The sequence below is a fragment of the Helobdella robusta genome, assembly GCF_000326865.2.
Source record: "Helobdella robusta unplaced genomic scaffold HELROscaffold_3, whole genome shotgun sequence".
In the NCBI taxonomy this organism is placed as follows: Eukaryota; Metazoa; Annelida; class Clitellata; order Rhynchobdellida; family Glossiphoniidae; genus Helobdella; species Helobdella robusta.
The window spans coordinates 8,847,763-8,872,748 of record NW_008704501.1 but is presented as its reverse complement, the minus strand read 5'-3'; the positions used below and the strand labels follow the sequence as shown (position 1 = coordinate 8,872,748).

At 35.6% G+C, this 24,986-nt stretch overlaps 6 protein-coding genes across 6 annotated transcripts; 2 read left to right on the top strand and 4 right to left on the bottom strand.

Annotated features, from left to right (window-relative positions):
* Window positions 1–851: 851 nt before the first annotated feature.
* HELRODRAFT_144288 (hypothetical protein) lies at window positions 852–1,639 on the bottom strand (the record flags this gene model as incomplete). The annotated part of the gene is made up of 3 exons (XM_009021871.1): window positions 852–1,027; window positions 1,120–1,214; window positions 1,515–1,639. Coding segments are annotated over 3 exons (396 nt in total), but the record flags the coding sequence as incomplete, so codon positions are not given.
* A 188-nt stretch (window positions 1,640–1,827) lies between these two features.
* Window positions 1,828–6,271, bottom strand: HELRODRAFT_94763 (hypothetical protein). The gene is made up of 11 exons (XM_009021870.1): window positions 6,168–6,271; window positions 5,874–5,976; window positions 5,675–5,797; window positions 5,432–5,514; window positions 5,156–5,294; window positions 4,603–4,811; window positions 4,310–4,498; window positions 4,073–4,224; window positions 3,758–3,917; window positions 3,448–3,570; window positions 1,828–3,224 (listed from the first exon to the last, which is right to left on the bottom strand). The coding sequence occupies exons 1-11, from the start codon at window positions 6,253–6,255 to the stop codon at window positions 2,704–2,706; spliced, it is 1,890 nt and encodes a 629-aa protein (XP_009020118.1). The 5' UTR covers window positions 6,256–6,271; the 3' UTR covers window positions 1,828–2,703.
* Window positions 6,272–7,617: 1,346 nt separating this feature from the next.
* HELRODRAFT_66108 (hypothetical protein) lies at window positions 7,618–10,601 on the bottom strand (the record flags this gene model as incomplete). Its single annotated transcript, XM_009021869.1, has 14 exons — window positions 7,618–7,724; window positions 7,879–8,011; window positions 8,087–8,156; window positions 8,264–8,339; window positions 8,557–8,665; window positions 8,745–8,812; window positions 8,922–9,035; window positions 9,258–9,355; window positions 9,474–9,616; window positions 9,729–9,771; window positions 9,884–9,983; window positions 10,107–10,155; window positions 10,316–10,384; window positions 10,503–10,601. Coding segments are annotated over 14 exons (1,278 nt in total), but the record flags the coding sequence as incomplete, so codon positions are not given.
* A 3,352-nt stretch (window positions 10,602–13,953) lies between these two features.
* Window positions 13,954–15,592, top strand: HELRODRAFT_162001 (hypothetical protein; the record flags this gene model as incomplete). The annotated part of the gene is made up of 3 exons (XM_009021868.1): window positions 13,954–14,514; window positions 14,647–15,114; window positions 15,467–15,592. The coding sequence occupies 3 exons, from the start codon at window positions 13,954–13,956 to the stop codon at window positions 15,590–15,592; spliced, it is 1,155 nt and encodes a 384-aa protein (XP_009020116.1).
* A 341-nt stretch (window positions 15,593–15,933) lies between these two features.
* Window positions 15,934–22,595, top strand: HELRODRAFT_188820 (hypothetical protein; the record flags this gene model as incomplete). The annotated part of the gene is made up of 8 exons (XM_009021867.1): window positions 15,934–16,012; window positions 16,247–16,401; window positions 16,528–17,018; window positions 17,108–17,204; window positions 17,307–18,695; window positions 18,999–19,592; window positions 19,660–21,606; window positions 22,539–22,595. The coding sequence occupies 8 exons, from the start codon at window positions 15,934–15,936 to the stop codon at window positions 22,593–22,595; spliced, it is 4,809 nt and encodes a 1,602-aa protein (XP_009020115.1).
* Window positions 22,596–23,036: 441 nt separating this feature from the next.
* HELRODRAFT_94757 (hypothetical protein) lies at window positions 23,037–24,985 on the bottom strand. Its single transcript, XM_009021866.1, has 6 exons — window positions 24,885–24,985; window positions 24,466–24,595; window positions 24,070–24,245; window positions 23,785–23,880; window positions 23,609–23,681; window positions 23,037–23,419 (listed from the first exon to the last, which is right to left on the bottom strand). Exons 3-6 carry the CDS (start codon window positions 24,241–24,243, stop codon window positions 23,280–23,282), a joined length of 483 nt encoding a protein of 160 aa, XP_009020114.1. The 5' UTR covers window positions 24,244–24,245; window positions 24,466–24,595; window positions 24,885–24,985; the 3' UTR covers window positions 23,037–23,279.
* Window position 24,986: the final 1 nt, after the last annotated feature.

Below are 24,986 nucleotides of genomic sequence, written 5' to 3'. Positions count from 1 at the left end.
ATGAAATTTTCTGCTCTGCTGTTTTAGCCTCGTGCAGAGATGTGCCACATTTAAAATCGTTAGCAACGTTACTTTCCGTCTTCTCCGGCCAAAGTCCACATTCTTGCTGAGCAGGTACTTGGCCTGTCGTTGTATCAAGTACACTGGCGATAGATGTTCCGCATTGAAAATTTGTCGTGCAACAACTTCCTGTCTCACTTTTTGGCAATTCGTCGGCAACTTGTTGAGTTTGCTTCACTTCAGTCAACGATGTTTCACATTTGAAATCTTCAGCCGGTTTCGCCTCAGTCAACGATGTTTCACGCTTTAAATTTTCAGTTGGTTTTACTTCAGCCAAAGATGTTCCACATTTAAATTCTTCAACTTGCTTCACTTCAGCCGTGGGCGTTCCACATTTAAAATCTTCAACTGGTTTTACGGTTTCTTCAATGCATTTTGGTACGTTATCTTCTGGTTTCAATTTGTAGTCATCACTTTGATCCTGATTTGAACACGGTTGAGTTTCGACTACGACAGCAGCGGGCGGCGCGCATTTATCACTAACTTTTGCATCTTCATCCTTCAGCGGCACCTGGACGACCACATCTTTCGTTGGTTCATCATCTGCAGAAAGTAATAATAAATTCAATGTTTTTTGATTTGCCGTTTGACAACTTTCATGTAAACTATAATTTAAACGACTCACCCGCTCCCACAGGCTGTCAAAAAGTATTTAAAAAACTGTCAATGATCATAAAACAATAGTAAATCTTAAAAGGATATATAATCCTATTTTCAATGTAACAAATTATACAACTGATTCTAACCGGTTTGGACGAGGCTATTTCAGAGCCGTCAAAGTAAGTGATGACACCCTCGGATGTTCTGTATCCTTCCTTCCATATGCCTTCATATTTCAACTTGGCACACTTGTAGACGTACACGCCATGCCCGTGTCTTTTCTGATTCATCCAGTTTCCTTCATAAACATCGCCATTGTTGTAGCAGTACCTACCCCAACCTTGCCTCACATCCTCACAAAAATGACCTTTGGAAATTATTATTTGTCAATTTCGCCTATTAGTGAAAATTTAATTGATAAAATAGAGTTCTAAGTGATAGCAAACTTTTTTATTTCACCTTCGTAGTTTGTGCCGTCTCGGTAACAGAACTTTCCGAATCCATGTTTCTTGCCATCCTTCCAACTGCCTTGATACACACCTCCTTGAGCGAACCTTTCACGAGGATAAATGAATAGAATCGTAAGAACAAATAAAACAATCACGACAGAAAGTTATTAATTGGGTGACAGATATATGCAGGTTGCTCTGCCCAAGGCATGGAATGATCTTCCAACAAGATCGAAGCAAATTATTCAATTATTCCAGAAAAAGATCTCAAAAGAGTAAAAAAGTTATTTGTTCAACAAAGCATTTAATCACTGAGGAATGTCAATAGAGTGAATAACATAATAATAATAATAACTACGGCTTACGTGAATAATTTGCAGAAAAACAGAAACAAAAGGTACTAACGTGTAAACTCCTTGGCCGTGTCTCTTTCCATTCAAGTAGTCACCTTCATAGCAATCACCGTTGCAGTATCTAGCCTTACCTTTACCATGTCTCAAGCCACTTACATTATACTCGCCCTCGTATTTGTACACCTTGTCATCAAAATTTATCAAGAAATGTCAATCACTGCATAAGATCGCGCGGACTAACATAAGACTAACAAAATAGTCGGTAAAATAAAAAATCAAATATTTAATCGAATGCATCAAAAGATCTAACCAGAGTTTCATTCATTGTGCCGTATCTATTTTACTTTTTCACTACTAACTACAAATTTTTTCTTCAGGAAGATTATTTTTATTGGAGAATGTTATTTTAAAAATAAATAAATAAATTACAGTTTGAGACCCTTATGTGTGTTATGAAATGTTTAATCATTTGATTACGTCACCTTAATATTATCAAAAAGACTAAATAAAGATCGTTTCTTAGACTTTTAAACTGAGAATTCCAATTCTCCAATAGAGGAATCTTATTCAACAAACGATAAAAACATTTAAAAATATTAAGTAAGGTGATAATGAGACATTTAGCCTTATACAATGTAAACTTATTTTAAAAATACCTATATATGTATACGATATGTAAAAAATGAAATCAGATCTTGTTTCGGCGACATCTCTTCAACCAAAATGACAGTGGCAATAACAAAAACAACAATGACAGTACTGATTGTCATTATTATTATTACATTGAAATATTTAAATATTTAAAAAAAGAATTAGAAGTTTAAAGCAGTAAGGTATTATCAATAACGAAAGTATGTTGCTTTTGAAGCAATAAATAGTTTGCTGATAAATTTATAACTGAAACTTTCAAAGATCAACAATTTTATAATTGAATTCAAAATGAAAAAGTGAGAGACACAGCTAAAATTGTGATTAAGATTTCAGAGTGCACATACAAATTACAAACATAACAATAAAACAAAAAAAAAACATGAAATAAAAACTAATCGTTAGCTGTAGCATAACAAACATTCAACATTTAAAAATTTTATAAAAACAAGAAATTAACTCTTCATTAATATACACACAGCAGCACACAAACATTTTGCTTCATTCCAATCATGAAAACAGACAGACATAAAACAAGGAACAAGTTGATAAATCAGCCAACCCTAGCGAGCACATCCACAAAACAACCCCATTCACAACTCCTCCCTACCACCAATGGACACACCCTGCTCCTTCAGGAACTTTATGAAACCTTCCACATTCCTTTCACCTTCGTATTTTACAGGATTCTCCTTATTCTCAGTGGGAGCGAAGTAAATAGTCGGAAATCCGGAGACGGGAAAATTTGGTGGAGCATCGTTGGCCGTGGCGTCCATCTTGGCAATCAGCAAATTCTTCACTGGTTTCAACTTCTTTGCAAGTTCTTTGTAGATTGGTTCCAACTGCTTGCAGTGACCACACCAGGGAGCGTACATTTCGATGAGAACATCTTTTTTATCGTCCAGCACAATCTTTTCAAAGGTTTTGCCAACGACGACAGTTACAGGGCCTGCTTGTTTGGTCGGGATAGCCTGAGATTTCACGAGTGGTTTCAAGGAACCCTTCTTGAACTTCTTGATGAAATCGTGTACATCTTGTTCGTCGTATTCTTCCATGGGTTCCATCGGGTACCTTCTGTTGTCTTTCGATATTATTCCAACGTTGATCTCTTCACCTGGTGAGATGTTGTTCTTGATTATCAAGCTGTTGTTGCCGTGTATGTAACTGAATGCTAATGTATGTACGTGATATTAAGCTAACTTCAGTTTATGTAGCATATTCAGCTTCAATGACATATTTCAACAAAACAGAATTATCAACAAATCATGCTCTCATTCAGCTTCTTCAATAACAGTTACAGACTAATTAATCAATCATTCAACTCACCACCCACCAACCAGAATCATCGAATCCAAAATCATGGAAAACCTCCCTGTTTTGTTCATCATCTGCCACCACAAACGTCATATCCCTGTGCACCTTGGCTACTTCTGCAAATCTTTGCCTCCACATCTGTGTGGCTGTAGTGTTTGTGCGTGTGTGTGATGATTAAAACATTAAAAATAAAAGTAACTACCATGAGGGCGCGTATGTCAATAACTTTAATTATAACCATTCACATTGATTTCTATAATGAAACCACCAATAAAGTAGCAACTACAACAAATATCACAGCAAATAGCAGCCAATCAGAACTCAGATTTGCACCTTCCTTATGCTCGAATGACCAATCCACAGTGTAGAAGAATATGACCAACGGTCTGGTCTCCTTGTACATCAGATCATTCGTTTTCTGGTTAAACTCTCCTATTAATGGCACTTTGTTATTTGCTATGAAGTTTTTAATGCTTTCAACTGTTGAATCATCCTGCAGTGATGGTTTGATGATGGTTTTCATTTATTCATTCATTCATTCCTTCATTTGATCATTCATCTATTTATTCCCTGGTCATTCAATTAATCAATCACAATAATTTTATAATAAGCAAGTCAAACAGCACAAACAACACCAACAAAACTTGCATCAAACTTCATCTTCTTAATCTTCTCCTCATATTTTGTATGCAGCCGTTCAATGAAGAAGATGCCCAATGAATCAGCCTGCATGTTCCAATTGCTGGCTGACGATTGGTCGAATGTGTGTCGGAAAGAGTAGTCATCTCGCATTTCATTGGCTGGAGGATAATTATGCCACGATTACAGATCAATCAATAAATAGGCCAACAACCGATCAATCACTCAGTCAACCAATCAACTAACCAGCATCTAAGTAGAGACTGAATAACTTGGATGAGTCATCCTTGAAGAAAGCAACGATGTTAAATGGTGAGATGTCAGCGACCGATGAACGTGAAGATGGTAGCGGATTGATGATTGCCTTCAACTCCTTCAATGTTGGAACATTTGTTGAAGCTGGTCCTAGATGCTTTTCTATGTAACTTATCAATCCTGCCACAACAAACAATTATCTTAAATGAGACAACATCAACTAAACAACAAAGGTAAACCAACAACAAACAAAAATGGAATCAAAAAACAGCAAACCAACCAACCAAACTTATCTCTGGCGTCAGATTTGAAAGTGTGAGCCTTTCCTCTCCTGAAAAACTTGAGAGTTGGATATCCCTGGACCTCGTACAATTCAGCCAAGTCCTTCTCAACTGTGGCATCCACCATGCCCATCAAGATTGGAGGCTTTCTCTTGGCCAGTTCTTTTGCTGCCTTCTCATATTCAGGTTTCAACTTTTTGCAGTGGCCACACCTGGCATTTTTCGTTTACGATTTTATTTATTTTTCACAACCAGTTGGTGATTAGTTATCATCTTTTTCATCATTATTTTAATCATTATATTCTTCATCATCATTATTTTAGAAATAATAATAATAATCTCCATCATTGTTATACATTCATTCATTTGTTCGTTCATTCATTCATTCACTTATTACATTATATATTCATCATAATTTACAACTATATTTTATAAAAATTATTTAAAATGTTATAATAAATAACAGTTAAAAGAGGAAAGTGATAAAGAAAAGAGATAAAAAATCAAATGAGAGAAAGAAAATGAGAAAGGAGAGAGAGAGTGAAGGCAGGCCTACCATGGAGCATAGAACATGACGACCATGAGTTCCTGTGCATTTGTCACATCTGTGAAGTTGGCAGCCGTCAGTTCAATACTCGAGTTTTTTGGAATCTCATAATCTTCACTTCCAATGCGCTTCATCTCCTCAACTATTCCTGAAAATTTCAAATTTGAAAAAAAATTAACAAATATTTTACGACTTGGAATTTGTTACATAAATTACCGATTTAAGCTCTTTTTCAACATTGAAATAGAATTATTTAAACAAAATCTGAAAAAATAAATGACTTGCCTTCTGATTCTCTGGGCCCCTCATACTCAAGTTTGACACCTTTCTTGAACACAAACAACGTTGGGTAACTATTTATCTCAAATCTGCACACCAAATATTTTATTCATTAGCTTCTTATAACACTAATCATCATATTTTGTGTAAAAATAATAATATCATATATAATCTCTGAATTATCAAAACCAAGTGTTCATATTGATAATTAATGAAGAAAAAAAATAAATGAAAAAGTGATTGAAGGACCTATCAGCCAGTCCAGTCTCAACAGTAGCGTCCACCTTGGCAATCTTAATGTTAGGACTCGATACTGACAGCACATCTGCCGCTGATTCTAACTCAGGGGCTAGTTTCTTGCAATGTCCACACCTTGTGATAAAATTAATGACAAATTTTTAATTTAATAGCATGCTAATTTTCAAGTAATATAGTAAATATAACTAACCATGGTGCATAAAATTCAACAAGTACAGTTTCATGTGAGAACAAAAACCTATCAAAAACATCTTTGTTCAAGATATATATATTATTCTCCACTTTAATGTCATCTGTTCAAATAAATTTAAACATTCGCCATTTCAAAATACAAACAGTGATAAACATCTAAATTCATTTTCACTTTTATTATAATTTAAATTTTAAATTTTCATTTTTTTGATATAAACAATTTATGAATTTGTAATTTGACAAAATTTAAAAAAGTGAAAACAATCAAAATTTAAAAAAATTAATTGCCCACCATTATCCTGAAGAGAAAAAGAAATGAAAGCGCAGATGAAAATGAAAATAAAGTGAAAATTGTTTGCAGACTTCATAACGACCGCCATTACAAAAATTTCAAATTAAATTCACTTTTAGTTCGCAACCGTGTCGTCAACGTGTGTAAATCCCAATTAAAACTCATCGCTACTTTATTGCGCAGGAAATATAATTCTTCAATTAAATGCTCCATTTGTTTATATATGATTTGATTATTAAGTTAATTTACTTAATTAAAGTTAGGGTAAAGTTTCAGGTTGGATAAAATAAAAATTGTAAAGAAATCTCTAAGCTATTTTAAATTATATTAAATGGCCAATAGGTTTTCGCCAAGTAAATTCTTATCAGCTGTTGGGCCACATTTTTCAAAAATAGATTGTATGTTCTTAGTCCTTTTGCATCAAAAGTACACAAAAATTGAGTCAAAAACTTTTGTTCATGTTTTTTAATAAAACTTCCAGATAGAAAAACATTTTAAAATGACTTTGAAGTATTATAAGTATATGACTTTGAATGACTGAACATATAAAATAACACCTAAAAAGCTTAAAAATTCAATTGATACAGTTAAAAAACATGATACAAACCATGCTTCAAAATGAAGTTTTCATAAAAAAACTTATATAAAAATCACAATCTGAAATAAGGAGAATGATAATATAATGAAGAAGAATGATTGTATATCGTATCATTACACCAAGGCACTGAGCGGTTATTGCTTAATTGTAAGGTACCTTTCATGAAATAAACTTCTTTAGAATTATTTAATGAGTAAACGTCCGAAGTATTAATTATGTTGGCATGTATGCAATTCTCACTGTTAGGTACAAAAAAGTACACACAAAAACCTAAGGCCAGAATTAAAATGAAAAATGTAAAAATCGGAAGACGAATGAGCAGAAGTTTGGCCACGGAAGGCTTTAGAGACAGTAGTTCCAAGTCCTCCTCACAATTGTAACTATCTGTCTCTCGACCTGTCGGAGCTTTCGTTAAATTAATTTAAATTTAAACAGGCATTTGATATTAAGGACAATTTAGGTTGACGAATTAACTCCGACCGTTAGGAGCGTCATGTCTCTCGCTGTGTCATTGCGAGCTGATCTGATTCGAATGTTGTCTGTATTGAAGGAGAAGCAAGAATTGTGTGTACATACCTGGGTGTATGTACATACCTACATCGTTCGGTGTCTCAATTAGTGGTTAGGATAAATAAATATCAACCTTGTTCATCGTTAGCGGGGTTTATAAGATCGTCATCGCCATCTTCACGATTATTCGATGCTGATGGCCTGACTGAATGGACATCCTCGTACACCCCTGCTCTAATTTGAGCCTTCAATTTTTTTTGTTTAAATATTAATTAGATGAAAATTATTCGATTAGAATGGTTATTCAATGTGAAATCAGTAGATAAGTGAATACATTTCTTCTCAGAAATGTACCTGGTCAGTCTCTTTCTGCCAATTCATCCTGGCGACGAATGCAAACAGGCAGATATTTTGAACTCCAATGCCGATGACGTAGCCCCACCATAAACCTTTACAATTTTAAACATAAACCCACTGTTTTCATACGATCCTTGAATCAAATTTTTATAAAACTAAAAGATAGGCACCGACAAAATCATATTATAAAACTTATATTGATTTTTTTTAGTTGTTCACAACATAATTACAAAATAAAATCTTCACCAGCTAGTCCAAGATTCGTTACGAACATCAGCGGGATTCCAATTGGCAATGCGAAGACGTAGAAACTGATGAAGATGATGACAGCTCCTAATGTCTGCCTGCCCGTCCCTCGTACTATACTTATTCCTACGCCCTTTTTGGTAAGTAATTATAATAATTACAATTGTCATTAATAAATGTTCTTTAAACATTACGAAAAATGACTTACTCCAAAACCTTCGAGAAGTAAAAATATTGATACTATGGGCATAATGCGACCAGTGAAGTCTATTAACTCCCTGAAAGAACAAATAGAAGATGAATGAATGAATGAATGAATGAATTAATTAATTAATCAGTGGATGACCTTAAAAACGATTGAATAAAAACGAGTGAATCAACCAACTCATTTTGAGTAAAAGCCATCGGGATGTAGTATCTGAGGAAAAAGCAAGCCGACGCCATTAGCACCGACACGCCTCCTAATTATTTATATTGAGAAAAATTCATTTTTTAAACATTTGATCGCTTTTTTTCAGTTTTTATCTTAGTTTCACAAAACTGCACAACGTATGTACATAATTTCAAAATGCGCCAGGCATTTCAATGACACAAAATAACAAAGCGTTACACACCATTATCCACTGTCATCATTATTATCATCATTATCATCAGCATCGTCGTCGTCGTCATCATCACCTTGAACAGTCAATGCAACTCTACAAGTTGTAATAGCTCCCATGGGTTTTTTCGCTCCCAAATATTGACCGATCCTCGCTGTACTCGCGCTTCCTATTCCCAGTGGGATCTTAATAATAATAATAATAATAACAATGATAATAAAGATGATGATAATAATAATAATAACAATAATAAAAATCACGAACCATCCAGACAAAACCTTCGACCTGAAAACAAATTGAAAAGGCACTTATGTCCTGTTCGCTCAAAAGTCCTGTTCAATATTATGGAATTTTAATATAATTATAAATAAAATAATATTAATAATATTATTATTAAATGATAGGGTTATTATAATTAAATGAATAAATTATAATAATGACCGGCTAAAAATGTTCCGACTTCAGTGCAAAACCAAAAGATGAAAGTCATGAAGATGCTTGAGACAGCCACTTTACCGAACTCGCTCCAATTTTCAAGACATTCGCGGCTCCAGCCTTTATTCGTTCATTTTATACATTCATTCATTCGTTCATTTATTAATTCATTTATTTATTCATTCATTCATTCATTCGTTCGTTCGTTCCTACATTTGGACAATTTGGACAAAATGACGTTACATTATTTAACAACGTTCATCAAATGTTGAAATTTTTTTTAGATCAGAGTTTGCTAAAAATGATGAGTTAAGAGCGAAAGAAAAGATGTTGGGAGCCAACCTGGCCACGTTTCTCGGTAGATGCCGCTGAAGTAGATGTAGGAGACGAGCAGTAGGAGGACGATGTAGTAAGTCAGCGCTAAGGATATCGCTGAACCTCTTCAATCAATTTAAAAATTAAATTCATTCATTTAGTCAATCAGTCGTTCATTCAATCGTTTATTCATTCATTCATCCATTTATTTATTCATTCACTCACTCATTCATTCAGTTCCACCTAATTCCTAGACTGGCAACGTAAACGAGCAGATAATGTAGCAGAGCGTTGAAGGCACAACTGGCCATGCAGATGAGGAGGTTAGGTAGGACGCTGTTTTGACACAGTAGGTATCGCATCAGTGTGAATATCCAACAATATGCCTGTCATAATTACCATAATTATAATAATTATTATTATAATTATAATATGTATGAATATTAATAATTATTATTATTATCATTGTTATTTGTAATGTAATCACAGTTAGCTTACCAAAGCTCCGGGCATAAAATATTCAATGTAAAGTTGAGCCATTCTGTTTTGATGAATTTGCGAAAATAATAATAATAATAAATAATAATAATAATTATTATTTATTATTATTATTTATAATAATAATTATTATTATTACAAATAAAATAATTTACCTAGCTACTTCCGGCTCTTGCCTAAGAAGCAGTAATATTTTTTCAGTGTTGATGATTAGTGACCATATAAAAAAAGTGCATAATATTCCGAATATAAGGCCTGTGTGTGGTGTATGTGTGTGTATGTATGTATGTATGTGTGTGTGTGTGTATGTATGTATGTGTGAGTGTATGTTTGTGTGTGTATGTGTGTGTGTATGCGTTCTTTTATAATATTTCCAACCCTTTTGCAAGTATATACCCATCTTCTTTTTGTTCGTACTCCCGTACGTCTATTGAAATCAATTACGTGTAAATAAATTATGATATTTAACTATCCGTTCATTCCTTCATTCATTCACTCCTTCATTCATTCATTCATCCTTTACTCACTGACTTACTCATTCGCTCACTCCTTCATTTTATCATTCATTCATTCACTCACTCATTCACCTGCGAGAAAAATGTATCTTCACCGAATGCTAAACCTCTCCCGATACTTATGCAGCTTATGTATATCACCTAATTCAAATCAAAAAAACCTCATTCATATAGCGCTTCAATAAAAAAACACTATCAAAGTTTAATAATACGACCCCAACGAGGTACTAAGAAACTCGTACATTCCTGATTTACTAACCGACAGGGCCATGGCTACAGACGCAAGTTCACTTTTACCTAGATGACCACAAAACATCAAGCTGACCGGCTGGATGAAGTAATGAAACAATATGGACAGCGACTGAATAATAATAATAATAATAATAATAATAATAATAATAATAATAATAACAACAATAATAATAATAATTGTAATAATAATGGTAATAATAATTTCAGAACCGTTGGCCAGGCTAATTTGAAAATTCCTTTCAGTTCGTAAATGAAACCAACGGGGAAACAGTTTCTGTCATTCACCACGACTTCATCCATTCTTTCTATCAAGAGGTGGTGATGATGATGATGATGAAGACGGTGGTGGTGATAACGATGATGAAACTTTCTACTTTCTGAATCTCGCAACTTCAATATATTTCTCCAAATATAAACCAAACAAATCGACCGAAAACCATTAAACAAATTAATAAATTATTAAAAATAATTAATTACTAATCTAATTATTTATTAAATTAATGAATAAATTAAATAAAAATATTCGCAAATTTTGTAAATATTCTCTTAAAGCACCATCCGTGAACGTACACAGAGGTAAAACTTCTTAAGCCATCAAAAACAGCACTTGAAATATTATATTCAACCCATCCAACATGAAACTGCGCGCGCACGCGCGCACATACGCACACACACACAGATATAATATATATATATATATATATATATATATATATGTGTGTGTGTGTGTGTGTGAATGTGTGTTTACATAGCTAGAAATGCGCGTTAAACAATTTATTTAACCATGCACAGTACATACGCATACATAATATATTAATGCACATTGAACTGTGAATACATGAGAATAGATGAAACATGGAAAAGATAGAGATGGAGAGAGAGAGAGAGGGGGGGGGAAGAAAGAAGAGAGAGAAAGAATTGGAAAAAGTAGTTTTTTATGTGTTTGAACAGTGGGTACCCATTCATACATTCGTACGCTACTAATAAAAATAGTTTGTAACGATACTTCCTTCATTACAGATAAATTGTTTATAACAATTTTAGTTATTTTAATGAACTAAACAACAACGATAAAATTTTTGCGTGGTTGCGAGTGTGTTAATATACGGTTTAAACATGAGACAATCGAGAAAGAAAGATGCAAAAATGCCTACATGCAATGCAAGTCATAGAGCGATGAGGATGGGAAGGTTTCATGAAAGGCTTCAATCAAACAACATTCCATAATTTGAATGCCACAATTTAAAAAGGAAATTGCTACTGGATAATTGCCTGCTGGCATCTATCTGATCGACGCCGTGCTATTATATGTATTTAACTCCAACACATACATAGGTGCGTACATACATAGAGACATACCATACAGACAGACATACAGACAGACAGACTGACAGACATACATTGCATATGTACGAAAGTGCATATAAATATAGATGTATATATATATATATATATATATATATATATATATATATATATATATATATATATATATGCAGTAACTTATGAAATCTACCGAATATATATATATATATATATATATATATATATATATATATATAAATAAGACAGGTTAAAACTTTAAATTGATTAATGTTAACAATTCGTTAGAGTTCACACAATACAGGGAGACCAAATTTTATACAGTATTGTATGAATTCTACCGAGTTGTTGGCATCAATCAACTTAAAGTTTGTCTTTTCAATTTTCTTTACTACAATTTTATGAAAATTGTTCAATTTATTAAAAATGAAATTGTTATCCAAGTTCATCAGATGAAAATTTAATAAAACTTGCTATGCAAATTCATCAAGCAGATAGGCAGATAGGTCTTATTTCGATTTTTCACAAACCATCTTGGTTTACATAGGTTTCTTGAAAACAAGGCAAAGTTGGTTCTTCAGCAGTTAGTTACTAAGTTGGTGAAAAGAGACAAAGACAAACTGGAAGCATTCGAGATGCATTGTTATAGAAAGTTGCTGGGAATCAGTTGGAGACAAAAGATAAGAAACGATGCCATAAGAAAACAACTTGGAAGACAAAAAACTGTGTATGAAAGGGTCAAGGAAAGAAAGCTGGGTATTTTTGGGCACATCTGCAGAATGACAGACGACAGACTGATCAAAAAAGTACTGATGAGAAAGAGGGACTGGAAGAAAAAAGTTGGAAGACCTGTGAGGAAGTGGATGGATGATATCACGGAATGGACGGGGGTTGGAACATTGGGCTCAATGAAGATGTGCGAGGGAAAGAAAAGGATTTTGGAGAGATAGAAGAATACCATCGGCTTCAACGGTCCCTTAAGGGACTACAGAGGATCATTGAATGAATGAATATCCATAGTTGGATGTTAATTTGGAGTTTATTGATATCTATTAGGACAGCTTCTGCTATTTTTACATATATTGTGTTGGTGTTTTGATAAATTCTTTTAGTGTTGCATCAAACTTCTAGTTGGCATAAAGCCATTTGTGGAATACGGCGTCAACCTAACAGCCACACTCTACATGAAATGGTCTAGAGACATCAGAACAACAAGCAATCTACATAATGATACAATAACTATCATATAAAATTGGCTTATCTATGTTTTTTATAAGTTTACTTTTAAGCACAGTTTAAATAGCGCCCTTTTCAAAATTTAAAGGGCCATGCATTTTTTGCATTTGAATAAAATTAAATTAAATATTAATTTCCTCCCTAAAAATTTAAATTTTGTCGCTTAAATTTTCGAAAACAAAATGAGTGAGATTTTTTTAAATTAATTTTTTATTTATTAATATCAAGTATTTATTTCTTCAACATTTCACTTCAATTTCAAAGTTCCTACTAAACTAACACTAACAACGCTAAATGGCTACCTAACTAACCGTAACCCGTTTTTAATTAGAAGAGGAATTATTCCAAACACATATAAAAACATACTTCTTTGAGTTGCCAAGCTGAATAATTTAAAATTTATGTTAGCTACTTTTTCAAAAGTGGATGTTAAAATTAAAAATAATTAATTTTATTAAGTTTTATTTTGGTACACTCCTGCCGAGTTTTTTGAAGGGGTGGATAGAGCTCAATCTGGCTGGTTTGAAAAACAACCAACCAAACAAACAAACGACCAAATAAAGAACTAATTTACAAAGTCATGCAAATCTAATGAAATTAAAAATAATATTATTAAACAAATGTTTCTAAAACATTTTTTATTTAATTATGACTAATTCCATTACATAATTTTTTTATTAACTTTCCACATATGAATGTTATTAATAAAACCCATAAAGATGTATTTACAAATGTCATTTTACATCTCAAATGCAATATTTAAAAAGGTTCTTTAGTTTCACATCATGAAAGAGTAAACAAATGAAAACTATAACAACAAATTTTTTTTAAATTTAACAATTTTTCATCTAAATACAGGTATAAAACCAGACAAAAAATATGTTGAAGCATTTGAAAGGATGCATAAAGATAAATCCCTTCCTGTGGAGTTTGGATTGGCTGCAATTAGCACATTCTCAAAAGAACTAAATCAATATTCATTCTTAGAATGCGATTTGCAATCACTGCTCAACGTGTATCTGAGAGTCGAACATAAGACTCTCGTTGATGAAACTAGAAGGGTCTTCTTTGACATTGCTGGTCACAGAATCGACCAACTTGAAATTTTGTTAGTGTCAATCTGTAATTATGAAAATAAATTTGTTCAACAAAATCCATGCAAGGTCGTCAATCTTTTAGATGGGATTCTGATGGAGTTCGGCTCACCATATCCGCAACTTTATGCCAGTCTAAATATTTCAGATATCTTGAAACTCGTTGAAATAGACAAATCTTTCATGTATTTCGTGGCTGTGACTAACTTGTTTAACCACCACATGCACCAAATGAATCAGATGTATTTGAGAGATGTGACTAAACAATTGGAAATTTTTTGCCAGAATTTGATTAAAACGCTATCATATTTCAAGATCAACAAGAGAGATAGCAAGTTCGAAACACTACAAAGTTTTGTCATCTCGGTAAGCTTTTCTTTCAGCTGCTGTATTACATTTTATTATTATGCAAGTCATTCTAATTTTTATGATATTTAAATTTAGTTTTTAAACCCCAACCGACAACAACTACAAATGAACAAGATCTCACTCATTCAGGTGGCAGACGCACTTGAGAAGATAATGACATTCATGAATAACTCGCATTTCCAAACAGTCTGCACGGACCTGCTGCTTCGTGCAGTAGAATTCCATGTTATGAACATCTGCGCCTACGATTACTCGAGCGACATCTGCCTGGCTATACCCGTCCTCATCGATAAGTGCAATCCCGAAAAATTCTACCAATACCTCACCATGGTTGTTAGAGATCCAGAGTTGTTTTACGATTTAGCTTGCTTGACCAATTCTGAAGTGAAAACAAAGTCTCTCCATGATGATGTTCCATTAATACGGCCTTCCGACTATAATGAGATGCTGACATCCTTTGCTAATCGTTTCTTTCATTGGGCAATGTGGCCCTACTCGAAGAATATTGACGTTTTGATCGTCGTCTACCTTAACTTACTCGCCACAAAACGTTCAAAGTATTTAGTCACAAGCTTGGCTCAAAAACACACGCCTGAGGTTCGCCATTTTTTATCATTGTGTGTTCCTATTGTTCAATCGTTCAGTGCTCTAGATACGAACATTTGTCATTTGCTCAGATGCAATTAAATATTACTCTGCTTCATAGCACACGCACGACGCACACAAACAAACACTTGTACTCTGACGTTCGCACCTGACCCACGACACGCATATAAAGTTGTATGCCGGTGCTTCGCAAATGGGTCGCCCGCGAGGCAACAGGTGCCGGTCCGCGGCAAGCTACCAAAAATGTTGAAAATTAAATAACAAAATGCTAGCTCGGATTTTTTAGATCAGCATTAAGTCAGACTTAGTTATATGAATTCACTTTTTTATGCATGATTGTAAGGAAGATCAAATACAGAAACTGTTTGGATGTTTGTGCGCCTCATTTCAACCGCACTTTGAAGAATTGATAAAAAAGAAGCTAGCTCATTCGTCTCAGGCTTATTTTACAATGCCGAAACATATTTGATTGTTATTGTGTTTTGAATAAAAATTGCAACGTGTGTCTGCGTGTGTGTGTACACGAGCTGGTCCGCGTCGTATCTTTTTAATTCAATACCGCTGCACCTGACCAAAAAGTTTGCGGAGCATTGTTGTTAGCAGCATGCAGCACGCACGATCTTTGAGCAGATCACCTGTCTGTCTGCATTGTACATTCACACATCGCAAGATGTTACTGTTGTTGTAATTAGAAATAAAATTTATAAAAAATCAAGTATGTAAATCAATTGAACAATATCATGAATATTAATGGGATGAATAAATTATGTCATTGAAGTTACTGAGAAACATTATGAATGTCAAAACGAAATGGGCTGCCACATTTTTGTTCGTCCACCTCCAAGTTTCATTGTTGAGACTTCGGACTGTAAAAAGTTACATTTCAGAAGTTGGTGATGATAGTGATGATGATGATGATGGTAATGATGATGATGGCTCTATTGTTCGTTGGCTCCTTTTCTTCATTTATTCGTTCGCACATTTATCCGATCATCAATTCATCCAATTATTTCTTTAGTCATCAACATACGTCAGCATCATCATCCATCCCTACCATCATCACCATCATCGTCGTCATCATAAACTCACCATCGTCATCATCATCATCACTGAAAGAAACCAGGTGAGGTTTGCCACGTGATTAATCATCTTTTGCATATAAATACGGGCGAGTGTCACGTGGCGGCCATCTTGTTGGTCACCTTAGTTGAGCACGTCATGTTCGTTAAGGGCCTCACTGAGAAACTTCAAGATTTCTTTTTTGAAGAAATTGGCGCGGTTAGTTTTGATGGCGGGGTGATGATGTGGTGGTGATGATTAATATGAGATGGTAATGATGATGATGATTGCGAATTTGCAAACTCTCCATCCCACTAACAACAACATCGTCATCACCGCGTCCAGGACATATTCGACAAAGCTCGTCAGTGCTCCCTAGACATCCCAGCGGGTTTTCCGGATCTCTTCACCGAGGACATCGACCAAATGCACGACTTCCTTGAAAAAAAATGGCAGTTGCATAGTCACGTCTATCGAAAACTGCAAATTTATCAGCAACATACATCAGAAGGAGAGCAAGTCAATCTTTCGAATGACATACAAAACATGGATTCTGAACTTCAAAACCAGACGGATTTTAGTAGGCCCTCGCTGGCGATCGACATCAACAACAACAGCTCAGCTTTATTTAATTTAAGAACTAGTCATTTGGAGAGGCCAGTGCTAGTGGAAGATCTTTCATATATCGGTAAATTCCGACGAGTTGAAACGAGGCAGGTCACTTTGGAGACCGACAAGGGCAACCTTAATAGAACGACTCCCGTGATTGGCTTGCTCAATCTAAATAACACGTGCTATGTGAATTGTATTATTCAGGCATTATTCAACTGCGTTAGGTAAGGTCATGATGATGGTGATGATGACGACGACGACGATGATAATAATGATGATGATGATGACGACGACGATGATTGTGATACCAAAGGTTCCGCAAGGAAATCCTATCAAAGACTTTTAACCCAACTTTTCAAAAAGTCAGTCGGGCTCTGCAACAGGCATTCATCCACCTCAAGTTTTTACCGGTCAAGTTATGATGGTGATGATGGTGGTGGTGATGATGATGGTGTTGATGTTGAGAAAGATGCTGATATGACGGCAGCGTTCTTTCCATCTTTCACTCGCAGACATCACAGGGCAACGTTTACAACCCGTCCGACGCCTACAGCCTGCTGATACCTAAAGATTTTAGCCACGATTTCCAACACGATTGCTCCGAATTTTTGACCTCCCTATTTGATCGCCTGCATTCTGAAGCCCAACCAAATGCAAATGACTCAACAATGTTTGCAGCGACAACGACATTAGCGCTAACTACTGCTACAACAACAACAACAGTGGTGGTGGCTACAACAACAACAACAACAACATCAGTGGTGGCAGCTGCAATAAGTGAAATAAGAGCCGAAAATGTTTCTTCAACCGTATCGTCATCTTCAGTTGCACCTGCAACGACATGCATAAAACTTACATCCCCACCATTCAATGTTGCCACGTTTAAAAACGTATTAGCGCATAAAATGGTGCCCTCACTGACGTATCGATCACTTCATCTACCTGACCGTACTACTTTGCCTGCAACAACTGCAGCCACAACTACAACCACAACAGCGTTACAGTCTTCTTTAGAGAGAGTCCGTCAAACAGAGTTGTCAGACATGGAAGTGGGTGGCAGTCGAACGATTGCCAACTTGAACCCGTCGCTGCAGGACTTGCTGGTGCCGGATGGTACAGAATGCGCTATCTTGGAAAAGTTAGTTGATACATACACGACAGAGCTAGTTACGAACATTTGCAATACGTTTCAAGATTCAATTGAGAACGGTAGAACCTCTCCCACGTTCGTTAATATGCAGTCTATGTTTGATGAAAGTCTGCGTCAATCGCGCCATGTGCAATCGTCGCAACCGCCAGAACAAATGCTTGCACCCTCTCATACTAACTTGCTTCAATGTTCAACGTCACCAACTGCGGCTACATCCACCACAACAGCACCAACGCCCGCACCAACGTTTAAAACGCCAGCTCCTTTGGCAATAGTTAGACCATTGCTTTCATCGGCCGATGGATTGTCTCAACAAACGTATCAAACCATTTCGCCACCTAAAGCAGCAACATTTGAAACGACTTCAGGATCGCCCGACACCAACTTGGCAGAACTTCAATTGGACATTGCTTCAAGTTCGTCGTCGACACAAAAGATGTTGCCACCATTGGAAAGCTTTATAGACTCAATGGGTACTAAATCAGCTGAGGCAATTCAACAGCCGTGTATAAACCGCCGACCATCCTCTTTGCCGCTGAAGAAAGCATACACAAAAAATACATACAATAAGTCTGAACCAGTTGTTCCATCTTCATCGTCGTCTTCGTCATTACTATCGGATACAAGAATAACAACTGACGAAACGACAGCCCATGAACCGACCACAACGACATCATCAATACCAACAATACAGGTCACAGCAGATACCCCACCATCTACACAACCACAATTGGATCAGTTTGATTCGATAGTTAGTAGAAATTTTGAAGGGTGCATGCAAAGGACTATACATTGTTTGACTTGCAACTCCTCCACATATAAAAAAGAACCATTCAATCTCTTGTCATTAACCTTCTTTCGAGAAGATGAACAGGTTGGTTGGCTGGCTGGTAAGTTGGTTGGTGAGCTGGTAAGTTGGTTGGTTTGCCAGTCGGTAGTTTGTTTGGTTGTGTTGCTTTGATATTGGCTAGCGGTGGCTATTGAATTTGATATACACAAAATTTTATTTATTTCTATCGCCACCCAACAACTTACGCATGCTTCACGCCTACAGAACTCTGAAGAAACACGAACGTACGACTTGGATGACATGATCCGACACTACATCCAACCCGAAGTTTTGAACGGCAGCAACCGGTACCACTGCCAGAACTGCACCCAGCTGCGAGATGCCGAAAAGAGTTGCTCCTTTATGAAGGCGCCCAGGTACCTCATCATACATCTCTGCAGATTCCACTATAAACTGAACTTTGGAAACGTGAAAATTTTGGCAAAGGTCAACTATCCGCGTTACATCGAGTTGCTATGCCAATCTAGAGCCAGTCCAGACAGTTCAGTTTTGGCTGGGGATCGAAGTGCTGGCCAGGACGCCAGAAATGTAGCCGAGGAGCGGCCGGCAACTTCCCCGCAACGACGAACTAAAAGAGACAAATCAAGAAGCCAAGAACGGAAAGGAGTTGAAAGTGGGAGGAAGAAGGTACTAACTAAAACGGACACCGACCGTGATGGCGACGATGACGATGATGATGTTTCAAGCAATAAAAAGAAAAAGGAGGCAGATGAAGAAACAATTGGTGGCGGTGGGAAGACTGAGGAGATGAAGAAGGAAGAAGAGAAGAAGAAGAGGAAGAAGAGGGAGGATGAGGAGGTGGAGGAGGAAAAGAGGAAGAAGAAGAAGGAGGAGGAGAAGAAGGAGGAGGAGGAGGATGAAGAAGGAGGAGGAGGAAGAGAAGAAGAAAGAGGAGGAGAAGGAAGAAAAGGAGAAGGAGGAGGAGAAGGTGGAGGAGGAGAAGGAGGAGGAAAAAAAGGAGGAAAAAAAGGAGGAGGAGGAAGAGAAGAAGAAGAAGGAGGAGAAGAAGAAAGAGGAGGAGAAGGAAGAGAAGGAGAAGGAGAAGAAGGAGGAGGAGAAGGAGGAGGAGGTGAAGGAGGAGGAGAGAGAGACGCAATCTTTGGATGGTTTCAAATGGGAAGACATTCAAGTTGTTGAAACTGGTCAGAAACCAGGAGTAAATGAAAAAGATGACAATATAAAAATGAAAATGATAGAAGATGTACCAATAACTGAAGAAGAAGCCGCCGACGCGAGCACACATGGCTGCGAAAATGTAAATATAAAAAGTTTGGCGGAGTTGGGCGAACGTGACAGGAGAGATGACAATAAAATGGAAACTATGGAGCAAAATAAGAAGTACAAGTTGGAATCTGTAGTAGTTCATATTGGATCATCTATAGAATCAGGCCACTACTACAGTTTTATATCTAGGCAACCGAAATCATTTCAAACGCAGCAGCTGAAACCCCTACACTATCAAAATACCCGTTCATCCATGCCCCCGCCGCCACCCCCACCCCAACATTCACCATCTTCGTTAAAACCTCAACAAATTCTTCCTGTACTGAACATATTATCCCCATCGCCACCACCGCTCCCTACGAAAACGCCAGCGGCATCTGTCTGTTCGAGAGTGCAAGAGAAAGCCTTACATCATCGCCCATCACCGCCTTCAATTCTCTCACCATTGAAGAATTCTCCTCCACCACCACCACCACTACAACGACAACAACAACAGACATCATCGACGTCATCGTCTCTACCCACTTCCTCCACATCACTTTCTTTCTCGTCACATCCCTACTATGACGTCACTGGGGGGGAGCGTGAAGAAACACCAATGGCGAGCGAGTTTAGTGAGGGCATAGATGAAAACTTGAATTTGCAACTACCTGGTGATTTCCTGCTGGATGTTTGCGGGGATGAAACCGTATCCACCGGTTTCAATCTTTCCGGTAGACTTGAAACTATTGAAAAAAAGTCTGATGATGAGAAAGGATGGGAAAAAGTAGAGGGAAGAGAAAAGGAAGGAGAAAGAGTTATTGTTGTTTTTCAAGATGAAGACAACAACATCAAGATGGATACAGATGACATTAACACTAACATCAACCTTGTGGGCATAGATGACAACAACAACAACAACAACATCAACACGAACGTAGTTGACAACGAAAACATGAACCTAGATGACATCGACATGATCTTGAGCATTGCTGACAACAACAACACAAACGCGAGTGTAGATGACGCCGACAACAACATCGATAAAAAGTCTGACGACGATAACAAGATGAACACGGACGACAACGAAGACTCAGGGAGTTGCACCATCCAATACAGCAGTTCGGAGAGTCTTGACAGTCCGCTTACTGCTCGCAGCTTGGAGTACAACAAACTCATGACCAGTATCTACAACGAGAAAAACAAGAAAGCTAGTGGCAAGAAGAGCACGATTGGCACCTGCAGCAAGGGCGGCGACGACATTTACGTCAACGTTGACAGCGAAATTTCTCGCATCACTCACACTGACGAAGACGACGGAATCATTAAAAGCAACAAGAGCAACCTCGACGACAAAGATGTCTGGTACAAGATGGACGATGATAGGGTCTATCAAGTCACATTTGAAGAAGTCTGCAGTTTGCCGGAACCGGAAACTCCCTACCTACTTATATATCGCCTGGCAGACGACGATGACGATAACAACAACAACAATAATAAAAATAATAACGAAAGCCGTGGTAATGATAATCGTCTCGGTGCTAATATAGAAGTTAAAAGTTTTAATGATGAGCTGGAGAAAGTGATGAGAAATAAAACGAATAAGGCTGTAAGTTATGTTTTTTTAAATTAATACATACACACAAACACACACAGACGCACACAACACATATACACACACATACATGCATACATACACATATAAATTTACACACATTCAAACAGCAACAGACACTCATCCAAATGGGAAGAACGACAGCTGTTTGACAGGCTGAACTGGATACCTTTACTGGGTACTGGATACAAATCGAGAGAAAAAAAATGTTTTTATGAAGTTGTTATCATTTTCTATCGGCTTTTTGGCGTTGGTTTTAAATTAATGACGATTATTCGTTTTGAGTTAAATGTTTTTCCTCGTTCATTCAATTGTTCAATTACATTTATTTTTTCATTCATTCACTCAGTTTTGATCCATCAATCTACATATCAAAGCAATCATTTGTATTAAAATATTTATGTTAATTATTAACTTGGCACCAGGATTTTATCATACTTTATAGTCTCAAATTATTATTAAAGAACACTCAATAATTATTAATTTATTGATTAAGCATTTAATTAACATATTGACCTAGTTACATAATCACATGTTTTATTTGACTCAGTTGAATATTTCTCACTATATTATCGTGAACACTATTTGTTGATGCACGTATTGAGTTATTTTTAAAGATGATACTCCAAATTTGATCACTGAATTGAAAAAATGCAAGTTTATTCACAATTTTATTTGTTCATTTTTCAAAACTATCGAGCGAATTCATAAAATTAAAATAAAAGTCTAATTAATTTAAAGAATAATTCTAACAAAAATAAATTAAAACACTACAACTGCAAAATCTGTTAATTCATTCATTGGTCAGTACTTAGTGGAATACTGAAAAGGTTCAATCGTTTGACTAATTGTGATTGGATGGCAGAAATAATAATAAAATCTAATGAGCTGATTTAAAATATAGAGATGATGTGATTGGTTGACAGAAACTGAAAACAAAATACAATTTGGTGGTGGAAATGGGAGCTAACTCGACAATATGATTAGATGACTAATAGAATGCAGGCTGTAAAATTAACAAGTATCATCAACAGTTCCATCTATTCTATCAGAGAATAAATTTAGCATGCTAATGATGAATGACAAATCTAATTGGTCAATCAACTAATCTAAAAATAAACGGGGAAATATGATTGGTCAAATAAACGAGACATGGATAAAGAAGCGATAATTTCATTGGCTGATTGATAATGATATTCAACCTGAATGACATTTGTTTAACGTTAAAAAAAATGTCTACAAACTGATTAGCCATGTTCATAATCACTCTATGAAATAACAATTACATGTTACATCTCTTTATTTATTTATTTTTATTTATTTATTTTTATTTATTTATTTTTATTTATTTATTTTTATTTATCTAATTGCGACATTCACTAATCGCCGGGAATCTTGTAACAAAATAAATGAATGAATGAAACTAATCTAGGAGAACTTTAAAACAAACAAATACCTCAACAACAATAAAATAATTAATAATATCAATAATCACAATATTAACAGCCATTATTACATTTTGCCATAAAAAATATAGCTAGCCCAGCATTGATACGCATTAGAATCATTATTAATATATACATATATTTTTGTATCTTAACAATAAAATATAAATATACGTATGCAAGTTCTATGCAATTTCATAAGGTCATGTGGTTGTGTGGGGGTCAATTTATTTTGTTCGGGTCATCGTTCTTGTGAAAAACTCGAAGCATTTTTTCGCGGATTTGTTGGATTAGGCTGTCGACATCATCTGACGTCAGTCCTTTTGTTGAGATTGCTTCGAGGCAGGTTGCTACAATTTCACCTGGTAATAATAATTATATTTAGGTTTTGCTTTTTGTGCTTTCCGTAACATTCCAATCATTGTTACGACATAACAACGTAAATACATGATAATAAAACATATAACATAACCTACGTTTCCATTCAAATGAAGCAACAACGCAGCAAAGTATGGGCATAACAATATGAACAAGGAAGAAAAGTATGAAACCTTTTTCAAAAGTTGGATCTTCATGGTCAAAGAATGATTTGTAGTTTGAGAATATGACAGGTACAATGGGGATCTACATTAAGATGAGATAATATTAATAATTTCTTAAGCCATAATTTATATTTATTACATAATCAAATTACTAATAATAAATAGAAATTATATTTTCCCCTCACCTGGGCACCAACAGCAAGATGGAAGGCACCTTTCTTGAATGGCAGCAGGGTACCTTTCATGCTCCTTGTTCCTTCTGGGAAGATCCAAATATTTGCCTAATTTGTAAATTCGTATGGTAAAAAACGAAAATCAATGAATAAATATTGTGTAAATGACAAGCATGCAAATATAATTTATAATTTAGTTATCAAACGATAACATCAACACTGCAGACAAAAATAGCAAAACTTCCTAACTCCCCAATCACTAATTTTTAAAAATCTCTTATATTCTTAACCACTAACTTTCTTTTCCTTCATAATTTCAGCCACGTGTTTCATGGTGTTGATGGCACTGGTGTGGTTGGCCCGGTCGACGAATATTATCCCACTGAGCCAGGCGGCAATCCCGAAGCTACCCAGGTACACGAGTTCTTTCTTGGCCAGGGCCGTGGTGTCAGGTGGCAGCACCTCAGCCATTGCTGTTATGAAGTTTTATTTATTATTTAGTAAATAAAAAAACTAAAATTAAATAAAATAACAAATAAGTGAATCAAGAAATAAGTAGAAATTTCATCATTGTAATAGGTGAAATCTAGATTCTCGAGCACAGCCTGCAAGTGAAATGTGCAACACATCACATTAATTTTAGATAACAATTTATATTCATTAACATTCAACATTTTAAGTAGGTTTACTAACGTATCAAATCCAGAGAACTTTGATGAGATACATAAACAAGTCATTTATTTTAGTTAGGTTCTCTTTGTCAATAACCTTCACATTTATTCCAAAAATCTGAAAAGTCTTCTTCCAAACTTTTACAATCAGCCTGCAATAGTCATTAGTATGGCATAAAATGTATACAATTTGTTTCAAACTTAATCAATTTAATTTAACAGCAAATGACTAATCTAAGATCAGTATTGAGGTCAACATCTTGGTCTGATTTCATATACTACTTACTAAACTTTTTAAACTTTCATGCTCCTAATTTCTTATCTAATTAGTTTAATAATGCTTCTAAGTTACATTTAGTTAGGTTGGTTTTAGTTCAAACTCCAACTGGTTAAAAACTTAAATACTAAGTTAAATTTCTAAAAAAAAAAACATATTCCAACCCCAAATTGACAACATTGAACGGCCTCAAAACGAAGATGGGTACACAAATGGATGTAGTCAAAAGAACGAATCCAAAATAAAGGTACAAATACATGAAGTGC